Source organism: Urocitellus parryii, chromosome 6 (genome assembly GCF_045843805.1).
Source record: "Urocitellus parryii isolate mUroPar1 chromosome 6, mUroPar1.hap1, whole genome shotgun sequence".
In the NCBI taxonomy this organism is placed as follows: domain Eukaryota; kingdom Metazoa; phylum Chordata; class Mammalia; order Rodentia; family Sciuridae; genus Urocitellus; species Urocitellus parryii.
This window is the reverse complement of record NC_135536.1, coordinates 184,377,849-184,388,826: the sequence shown is the minus strand read 5'-3', so window position 1 is coordinate 184,388,826 and position 10,978 is coordinate 184,377,849. Positions and strand designations below refer to the sequence as shown.

Here is a 10,978-nt window from a genome sequence, read left to right as displayed (position 1 = left end):
ACAACAACAACAAAATACTCAGCCTTCAAAGGAAGGAAGTTCGTGTGTGTGTGTGTGTGTGTGTGTGTGTGTGTGTGTATTTATTTATTTATTTATGGACAGAATACTTTTATTTATTTATCTTTATGTGGTGCTGAGGATTGCACTCAGTGCCTCACCAGTGCTAGGCGAGTGCTCCACCACTGAGCCACAAACCTGGCCCAAGGAAGAAAATTCTGACACATGCTATCACAGGAATGAATCTGGAGGACATTGCTAAGTGAAATAAGCCGGTCACTAAAGGATAAATTCTATGCAATTCCATGTACATGAGGTCCCTATAATAGTCAAACTCAGGCCACTGTCATGTATTTTAAAAATAAAATCAATTAAAAAAATAGTCAAACTCAGAGACAGGAAGTGGAATGATGGTTACCAGGGGCTGAGGGAAGATGGAGCAGGCATACTTTGTTTAGATGGGTACGGTTTCAATTTTGCAAAATGAAAATGGTCTGGAGATTGGTTGCCCTGAGTTCTGCTGAACTAGACTTACGAAAGTAAAATGGAAGCCAGGTATGGTCACACACTCCAGTATGGTCCCACACTCCTACTAAGGAAGCTGAGGCAGGAGTATCAAAAGTTCAAGGCCAGTCAGGGCAACTCAGTGAGACCCAGTCTCAGAATAAAGACCTTAAGAAGGGTTAGTAGCTCAGGCGTAGAGCACTTGCCTCACATGTACAAGGCCCTAGGTTCAATCCCCAGTATTAAGAAAAAAAAATTTTTTTATTGTGTTTTAAAATTTTTTTGATATGTGTTTTCACCACAATAAACAGAACCAGGCACAGTCATGCATGCCTGTAATCCCTCCAGAGGCTGCGGCAAGGAGGATTGCAAATTCAGAGTCAGCCTCAGCCACTTAGCAAGGCCCTAAGCAACCTAGTGAGACCCAGTCTCAAAATAAAAAAATAAATAAATAAATAAAGAGGGCTACTGATGTGGTTCAGTGGTTAAGCCCCACTGTTTCAATCCCCAGTAGTAAAAAAAGAGGAAGAAGAAGAAAACAGAACATAAAAACTGAGCCCAGCCTGCAGAAGGGATGGGAGCACATTGGCTCAGTGGTTCACCAAGTGCCATGCCCGGCTTGCACCACCTAAGAGCTTCTCAGAAATGCAGCATCTCAGGCCACCTGAGACCTGAGTCCTGGGGCCTGAGTCGCAGGCTGCATTCGACCAAGGTCTAAAGTCGTCCATGTGCACGATTCAGTATCTCATTAGCCCTTAGTTGTTGTTCCCTCTGAGGAAAACAGGCATGGAGGTTGAGAGGAAGCTTCTCCATTTCGATTTATACATTTATGAATATCATTTAAATTCCATGTAAGTCTTTTTATAATTAAAAAAAGACAAATATAGAGCAGGGTAGGCTGAAACACCAAATGTATGCATGAGGTCTTAGGTTCAATCCCCAGCATGACAAAAAACACTAATAATAGAAAGATATGCATGGAAATGTGCTCCAGTGTCTCAAACATTACCCTAAACCAATACCCTGCACCTTGACATTTATCCCCAACAGCCCCCCAGAGTGTCACCTCCCTGCTTCACCAAGCCCGGAGACTTCCTCAGTGAATACCATTCTTCCAGGCAGGCCTCTCACAGCCAAGCCTACCCCCTCCCCCTGCCCCCTGTTGGCCCAAACCCAGGCTCAAGCCATCAGCTCTGGCCTTCTCCTGACCCAGGAAAGCCAAGACTCTTTTTTTTTCTTTTAAAGAGAGAGTGAGAGAGGAGAGAGAGAGAGAATTTTTAATATTTATTTTTAGTTCTCGGCAGACACAACATCTTTGTTGGTATGTGATGCTGAGGATCGAACCCGGGCCGTACGCATGCCAGGAATGGTGCGCTACCGCTTGAGCCACATCCCCAGCCCAAAAGCCAAGACTCTTGACTGATCCTGGGCCCCACACCCCAGCCCCCATGCCAGCGTCTGTTATCAGTTTCTGCTGTATAACAAGCCACCCACAACATAACTTCACCAGACAGAACCATACAGATGTACCATTTCTCCTAAGTCTGTGACCAGCTGGGCAGTCCCTCTGGCCTGCCACATCAGGTGAGGCTGGTGGTTTGGGATGGCCTTGCTCCCATTCTCAACTGGGACAGTGGGAATTCTTGACTCCCTCAGCAGATTCTCCAAGTCCCATTGGGCGCAGCAAGTCATATGACTCACCCAAGCATGTAGCTTCAGGAAGCAGTGACTCACTGGGCTACTTATTCATTACTGAATGAACTAGCCCCCAGCTTTTGTGCTGGCCTCTCAGCCTCACCTGGAGAACATGTTAGCCGTCAAATGGCAGGCCAGCACCTGGACCCTGTCAGGGCACTCATCATCCACAATCTTAACTAGAAAACACCTGCCCACTCCCAGGCAGAGCCCAGCACTCCTACCCCTCTACTCCCAGCCTCTGCCCCTCACACTGGTCTAGGAAGACACCAACCCTGGACCAATCCCCATGATCAAGTTCTCTCATGGCTGCAAGAGTCCCACTCGAACTGAGGTGCCCCAGGTCATGCTCAAACAGCACCAGGATCCTTGGCTCAGCTTAAAGCAATGGCTGGTTTGATGCCAGGTGAATTCACGGCCAGTGTCATGCAAGGTTCAAATGTACCACCCCACTGCACTCTCCCACCCTGTCCAATCCTACCCCATTTTGGGCCAAGAGTTCTGAGAGCTCGGCAGAGATGCCCACTGGGAGCAAAGCCAAGAGAACCTGCTTCCTGATCACTGAGACCCTCTGGGGAAAAGGGTCCAGAGCACCTAGGCCCAGGATGTATAGGCAAGACTGCATCCTCAGGACGAGGGCCCAAGAGAAAGAAGAGTCCAGAGCAGCACAAGGAGAAAGGCAATTTTATTTTTGCAAGAAAAAGTACCAACAGAGGTTGAGAAAAAGAGCACCCAGCCCTGTCCCCTGTCCCACGCAGGGGTCTGAGATGAGGCCAGGCCTGACCTAGGCCTGAACTTGGGAGAAGGCAATAAGGCTTGCTCCCTGTGGCACTGGGGAGGGGACAGGCAGGCCCAGGAGTGGGACTTTGTTCTGTTAGCACCAGGATTTGGTGACAGGACAGTGTGTGGCCCTCCTGTCACCACCTGAGCAGTCAGTAGAGGAGGGGCTGGTGGCAGAAGGCTCCCTGTAGTTGGTCTCACTTGAATGTGACTTTTGAATCCAGACCCCTCCACCACCTCCAACCCCTGTAAACATGAGAAACAGGTACGTGCCCTCCAGGCCCTTCAGGACAAGATGAGGGTACGCGATGTGTGGCTGGGCTTCAGGCGGCCCAGAAGCTGCCGGGCTTTTTCCTGCATGAAGAGCTGATCCCTGGTCCCCCCGCAGGCCACTGTCTTCCAGGCGCTGGTCATCTGGGAGAAGGCAAGAGGGTTACCATCCAGGACAGCATGCTCCCAGCAAACCTTTGGGGCCCTGGTCAGGGGGTCTGGGACATTTCTATGACTCTCCCTCTAGAATCCGAAAGCCACCTTGTCCTGAGACTTTCCTGGGGGGCCCTGAGTTAGTGGCTCCCCATCTGTGGGCTTCAATTGTGAAGCAGGAAGTTGGTGAGGATAGAGATGAAGAGTAAGCAAACCAAACAATGACTCAGCTATAAGTGAGACCCAGGTCAGAGGGGGGACTGTGGGCAGGAGAGTCTCTCCAGAGTGAGGTCGAAGAAGGCTTCCCCGAGGAAGTGATGCCTGGATTGAGATCACAGAAGGAAAGTATCAGACATACAGCAGGGCAGCACTCAGGCAGCGAGAAGAACTGTGGAAAGGCCTTGAGGTGAAGAAGGCAGCAGAACAGACCCAAAGGAGGTGGATTAGCACTCACAGGGGCAGGGGCTGGAAAGTGGCCTCGGGGCTTCTGGGCTACCACCTTCTCAGGCTTGGCCTGTAGGAAGCCCTGGTTGAGCAAGCTGTTGTCTTCTTTGACACCTGGCAACGAGAGGCTGGAGGAGCTGGATGGGACATTTGTTGGCTGCAATCAAAACCAAGTCAGTCAGCATTTAGCTACAAGTTGTTAGTGAGCCAGGAAGAAAAACCCAGAATCACAGCCTGGCGCCGCCACCTCCTGGCTGCTGAGATTCTGGGAAGGACGTTAACTTCCTCTTTTAAGGGCATTTGCAAAGTGCCCTCTCAGAGCCCTGCACCCAGCCAACAGAAATGCTGGCCCTTTCTTGTGGAGCTCCAGGGCCAACATGCCATCTAGCTTTCCTGGTACCAAAAATATTTACCAACATCAAGGAGTTGCAGCAAACCAAACCCCCCTCCCACCTATCCAGCTATTCTAGCAGTGCAACTCCCACCAAATAAAACCTGTGAGAGATAGAGCTGCCAGTGCAGCCAGGGAGGGCAGAGGGGGCAGGGGGTTGGGGAGAAAACAGACTCACCCTTCCCTGCCTGCCCCCTTCCTGCAAGGCCCCGCCCTTCTAAGTCCAGTCTGATGATCCACAGACCACCGCAACTGACACTGACCAAACAGCTGCAGAGGCAGAAGGCTCCCAGGGAAACTACCCTCCCCAGGGCAGAAGAGCCTCTGTGGCCCTGAGACAGAATGGCCACAGCTGACCCCTTACCAAGGACAGAGCCTTGGGCAGTGTAGACATCATCAGCTTCACATCCTCATCCACAATGTCAAGAGCCAGGGACTTTCGGACTTTCTTGATGGGACTCCTCCGCAGCTGTGGTTGGGGAGAAAGGAGGTGGTTAGGGATTCCTACAGTCTGCACCTTGATGGCCCTTGTCAGAGATTGCATGGAACCAGGCCCTGCCACACTGGAGTAGAGTGAGGTCTAGTTGGTGGGGACTTGTTGTTAAGAACATGGGGGGGGGGTGGACCCCTCAGCCCTGGTACAGATTCCATACCCACGTGGACCCTGTCCTGCAGGACACTGCGATAGTGAATAGGACAGAACACGAACGTATGCCTACTAAGAAGCCTGCTCTTCAACCCTGAGGGGCCACACACAGCCTCCCCACCCCAGCTTCTATCACACCAAGCATGCCCCTAAACAGGACTGGCAGAGACAGGCGGTGCAGCAGGAGGAGGCTGGCTAAGCTTGGCATCTGTGCCAGCCTGAGAATAGTACTTGCCCCTCACCCAGGTGTGTCTCCCTGCTCTGCCTTCCTGAAACAATGCCCCATCCTGCTCAATGGCCCCTCTCCCTTGCCTGGCTAGCTCTTCCCATCTGAAGAAGGCCCTAGGAATCTGAGTCCCCTTCTACTGCCCTTCATCCCACAGGGACTCAGATGGTCATGGGATATCCGCTGAGCATGCGACTCTACCTGCTGAACTCTATGAAGGTATGACTAGGTCCTGTCACTACTGCAGCCACTACAGCCAGCCCAGGGCCCACGGCAGAAGAGTCCTATCACAACACTGGACAAACAAGTCTACCACTCACAGTGGGAAGGGGAGAGTCCAGGTAAAATTCTAGGGCCTCACTTGTCAATCAATAAGTCACCCCACTTTCACCAAGTGTCCCCAGGGCTAAGTTCCTCCCCATGGCTCTAGCTCCCCATGCCTAGACTGGGAGCAGGGACAGGGTACCCCCACTACTCACTCCGGGTTTCCTCTTCTGTTTCTCGGGCCTTGTGTCATCCTCGATAATGAGCTCAATGCCAGCCTCGGAACGCAACACCTCCTTCAAGTCTTCCTCCAGGTGCGGGGTCTGGGGCTGTGGGCAGGGGTAGAGGTGGTCCATGTGAGGTCTTGCATGCAGGCTGTCTGGGTATGGGACACAGCCTGCTCACAGGACAGTGGGGTCAGTCACAGCTGGGCCAGACGGGAAGCAAGCCTGTGCCAGGACGCTAATCTCGCACATCATTCTCAACCATTAACTGTCCTGCCTTGGACAAGTGGACAGAGACCTCAGTCCCCAAGGATGCCATGGCTGAGAGCAGCCCCATACTCCACAGAAACTCCCACGGTCCTATGCAATAACTGATCTCCCCATGGCAGAAACTCAGGCCTGAGATCAAGCACCTGCCCAAGGCCATCTGCCTCTGCTACACACTAACAGGGACATGCGGATCCATCTCCCTTGCTTAGGCCTGGGGTTTCAGCAATCTCTCCAGCCTCCTGGAAGTGGAGAGTGTAGGGCGCAGTGATACATGCCTGACCCCAGCAGGAGGATCACAAGTTTGAGGTCACCCTGTCTCAAAATAAAAAGGCCCAGTACATCTCTACTGCAGCAGGAGAGGGCAGTGCTGGCTCGTACATGCCACATGGTCCCTAGAAACTCCACCTAATTCAGTGGAGTCCTCCATCGCAGGATGGGGACCCCAGCCCCACAGGCTTCACAGGAGGCTGCACACAGTGAGGCCAGAGGCGCTGCAGACTTTGTTCACAGACGAAGGCTTCTCTGCAGCCACCCCTCTCTACTCCCCAGAGCTCCCGACTACCCTCTAGTTGCAGAATGCCCCCGAAGGAAGCCGGCTATTTCTTTTTTCCCAGGGAAAGCCATCGACTTGGAGGAGGATGGGGAAATACCAGCAGGGGCTTCCTCGCCTGCCATCGCAGCCCTGGTGCCTTCCCTGTGTTCTGCAGGCAACAGGCTCCAGGGTGGGGGCAACTTGCCCCTGCTCAGAAGCAGGCACGGGACCTGAAACATCCTTCAGCTCTCCAGTACCCACCCTTCTCTTCCCAGCCTGCACTGTACACTGAAAGCAATGCAGCCATTCATGTGTCACATGTGTACCACCCTCCTCCACGATCTACACACTGTCACAGATCCCAGCACCTGTCCAACACACTGGAGGTGCTCAGGAATGTCATCAAGGTGATTAGAGACAGCCCTGCTGTCCTCATCGATAAAAACAGGACATCCACATCTTAGGAGAGAAAAATCCGGAGATCTCAGAGTGGAAGGGCCCTGTGACCCACACGTTGGATGAGACCACCAAAGACCAGAACAGTGATCACCTACATACCAGGGGCTTCAGTGGTCCATACTTCTCCAGGGCGTTCTTGAACGGGGTTGGCGTGTGGGGAGTGTTGTCCATGGAGTACTTCTGATCTGGGGTTACAAACCTGTCAGGGACCAGAGAGAGGCAGGCTCAGTGAGGGGGCAGACTTCCACCTTCCCTTGGGCCCAGTGGCTGGAGATCCCGCCCAGCTCCCTGCCCCTCGGGTCCAGGTCAGGGCCCACAGGAAGGGCCATGTTCAGAAACAGGAAGGATAGGAATGAATCTTAAGGGGGCCAGGAGACCCAGACAGTGACAAAGAATGAAGCTCAGTCATAGTCCAGACTTGGGACTTTCCAGAAACAAGTCTGTGGCCATGCTTCAGGCATGGTGGTGTGGGGTGGGAAAACCGGAATCTATGAATCCACATCCTTGCTCAGCCTCAGGACAACATTGTAAGGCCAGAGCCTCACCCCAAAATCATCAATGGTGGGGATAGAAATATGGAGGGAACACATGAGTAGTGAGAAACCTAGAAACAGCCTGGCCCAGAAGCAGAACCACTGTGACCCTTCCCTCAGACACAGAATTCCAAGAATGCTCTCTGCCTATGACAGAGAAGCCTGCTGGGGAAGGGGAAGAGGACAGAAGTGGCACTTCATACCCCAGAGTGCCAGGAACAGAGAGGCCAGGGTGGGCAACAGGAACTTCAGCTCTGGCAGCAGGTACCAGACCCCCAGAACATGACACTCCTATGCAAAGCCCACTTGGCCTGGGTCACCTGGAGATACTGCCCACTGACCATGACAGTAGGAAGAAGATACATTTCATCAGAATTCAGGGGCAGAGGCCAACTCCTGGATGTGGCCACCTGTGCCTCTTTGGCCCCTTCCCTTAGCCTGAACCACTCCATTGGGAGATGACAGACCCAATGCAGGTCACTCTTTCTTCCTTTCTCAGGACTCAAAGCTCAAACAGGGATCCACAATCTCTTCCCTTCCTCTATCCTCCCCCACACTGAGCTCCCCTCTGTAAGAAAGAGTGAAGACAGACATCCATGCCTAGACAAATTTCATACCCCACAGTGCAAACCACACTCCATCTACCTGGGAACTCCAGAGTCTCTTTAACCCACCGCATCAGCAAGACTAAGCGCACATGCGTGTCAGAAGACTCAGGGGGGTGGAAGTGAAGAGGCATGTGGAAGGCAGCCAGGAAGTGGCACATGTAGTGCTGTAAGCCAGGGGCTCAATGGGTGGGAGACCACAGAAAACCACACCAGCAAATCAGAAGACAATTTATGACGTTCTCACAGAGGTCAACACAGGGGCTTAAAACAATGAACAGGAACATAAAGAAGAAAAGGAAGGTGAAAAGGGGCTGGGGGTGTGGCTCAGCAGAAGAGTACTTGCCTCGCATACGGAGCCCAAGATTCCTCCTCTGAAACAGGGCAGTAGAGGCAGGGGTAAAGGTAAATAAACACACACTCATAAAGAGCTTAGCAAATTGAAGAGGTAACTAAAAAATGTTATGCACAGTGGCACTGCCTATAATCCCAGCTACTCAGGAGGCTGAGGCAGGAGGATTCAGGTTTGAGGTCAACCTAGGCAACTTAGCAAGACCCTGTCTCAAAATTAAAAAAAAAAAAAAAAAAAAAAGAAGAAGAGGTAACTAAAAAACAAAAATCCTATAAGGAAGGATCCACAGACAAAGACAATAAAGGAAGCAGCTAGCTGGGCCTCAGATGTTTCCACTACCTGAGTACTGCAGGAAAGCCAAGTAGAGGCCACAGCTATTCAGGATTTCTGTCCCCGCCTTCCTTGCTGAGAAGCAGGAAGAAGGACCCTGCATACCTGTATGGTTCCACTAATGGACAGACCAGCCACAAACAGCCAGAGGAATGATAAACTGTGCTCCATTTGTGTATAATATGTCAAAATACACTCTATTGTAAAATAAATCATAAAAAAGAAAAGAAACAGGAAGAAGGCCCAGATTGCAAGAGCACAGTCCTTGACCAGCCATCTCTGAGAACTCTAAAAAAAAAAAAAAAAAAAAAACAAAAAACCCTGAATCAACTAAGCAAATCAAATTTTTACCCAGGGAAGTCCTGCTCTCATTCAGCAGTTAAACCCTAGGGCCATGTCAACAATGTGTGAGGGGCACAGGGCCAGACACCTCCTACCTCCTCTTCCACAGTTCCCTCCACCTGGTTCTCCCCAAACCCTTACTATTGCTCCATAAACACAACGGCATGTGTCTACCTCGGAACTGTGCTTTTTCCTCAGCAATCTTCACAGCCATCTAAGAGGCCACCTCTGACCTCCACCAGTCAGAAACCCCTCACCATCATCCTCCTCCGAAGGCCTCACCATCTGAAAGACCACATACTGGTTTCTGTTTATAGCAGGTCCTGGATTTAAGACCGTTTGACTTACAATTTTTGGACTTTACCCATTCTACTTTTTAGAAATACTGACTTTTCAAGAACTTCATTGTAGAATAGGCTCAGGTTAGATTTTGCCCAACCATCGGCTCAAGTGCTCTACCACCTTTAAAGCAGGTGGGGCTCAACTGTGATATTCAGGAGGCCTGGTGTGAAACTCTCACTGGGCTTAAGGGGTCATAACCCCATGGTAAGCAAACAGGAATCTAAATTTGTTAGTGAACCTCCCTTCCAATAAACCACAACCTCCGAGAGTAAAGACGGGATATAAAATCAGTGGGCAACAAAATGATACCAATAAAATCTGAACTTTAAGGCTGTATCATTCTTGCCTAGTATGTCTTGGCAAACATCAAAAAGAAGTTTTCAAAGAGAATATTAGCAAACCAAAAAAATCTTTAATTTAAAGATGAAACATCATGCTTCCACTTTTGCTCAAAACAAACTGTCAGGGATCAGATGTACCCTCCCACCTGGAAGAGCAAAGAAACAGAGGAACAGGCAAGGTTTAAGACCCCAACACCAGGCAACAGAGGACAGTGACAAAGAGTGAGCCAGCGACTGCTGCCCACAGCACTGGCAGAAGACACCCAGGTGAAGCCTGGCAGACCCTGGAGTTGCAGAGAATTACCGAGTCCAAGGAGTCCCCAGCAGCTAGAGGTCACAAGGCATAGTACCAAAGAGGAGAGAGCTACAAAGGAGAGAGCCCAGAGACATGCAGAGGAGCCAGGGTGTACTCATGAGAGTGCTAACCTGAACATGTCAGGAAACTACCAGAGACAGCGGGAATAACCTGCTTAAAAAAACGTGCCTGGCATGTAAACAAATATTCCTGGGCTTGAGAAGGGAAAAGAAGGGAGGTATCAATGACTTCTGCAGTTTGGCATCTCTGTTTAAGGGCTTAGATATAAAATCTAGAATTCTGGTTTGAATGGAGAATCATTTCTCACAAAACCTATTTTTTTACTAAGAGAGGGAGGGAGGGAGGGGGAGGGGGGAGGGGGGGAGGGAGAGAGAGAGAGAGAGAGAGAGAGAGAGAGAGAGAGAGAGAGAGAGAGTGTGTGTGAGTTTACTCACTCATTTACTAGGGTACGGGGGATCAAACTTGGGCCTGGAACATACTAGGCAAGCACTCTACCACTGAGCTATATCCCAGCTCTAAAACATATTTTTAAAAATCCACTATTGAGACTGATTTCTAACCAAGTGATGCATGAGTTCTTTCTAAATTCACCTGTCATTATAAGGGCTAAGTTCATGAACTGATTCCTGAATCACAACTTCCTTCTGGGACACCAGCAAGCTTCTCCTACAGCAAAAGCAACAGGCAGAGCAGCAAGGAAACAACTGCATGTGGAATTTAGCCACCTGAGCCATGGAGTGAAGAATAGAAAGCTCTTCCAAAAGGCAGGTGCTGGGCAGCCCTTTCAGGCTGCTGGAGCCAGGGTTGCACAGAGCCCCAGAGATGAGGGGCCAGGCCACTTCCAGCCCACACGCAAGGCTGTCAAACACTCCAGGTTTGCACTTAAAGTTTGTAAAGGGGGAAAGAGATCACCGTTTTTGTGTCAACTTGGGCTATGCTCCTGATATTATAAAACTATCAAG

The 10,978-nt window shown here is 50.6% G+C and overlaps 1 protein-coding gene across 2 annotated transcripts in view; it reads right to left on the bottom strand.

Annotated features, from left to right (window-relative positions):
- Positions 1-3,209: 3,209 nt before the first annotated feature.
- Positions 3,210-10,978, bottom strand: part of Mybl2 (MYB proto-oncogene like 2) — a 33,396-nt gene continuing 25,627 nt past the window's right edge. For both annotated transcript variants that reach the window (XM_026383303.2, XM_026383304.2), the window contains 5 exons: positions 6,955-7,054; positions 5,586-5,699; positions 4,599-4,703; positions 3,854-4,000; positions 3,210-3,390 (listed from right to left, as the gene is read on the bottom strand). In XM_026383303.2, coding sequence (XP_026239088.1) covers positions 3,262-3,390; positions 3,854-4,000; positions 4,599-4,703; positions 5,586-5,699; positions 6,955-7,054 — 595 coding nt within the window. In that variant the 3' untranslated portion in view covers positions 3,210-3,261. The remainder of the gene's footprint in view (positions 3,391-3,853; positions 4,001-4,598; positions 4,704-5,585; positions 5,700-6,954; positions 7,055-10,978) is intronic.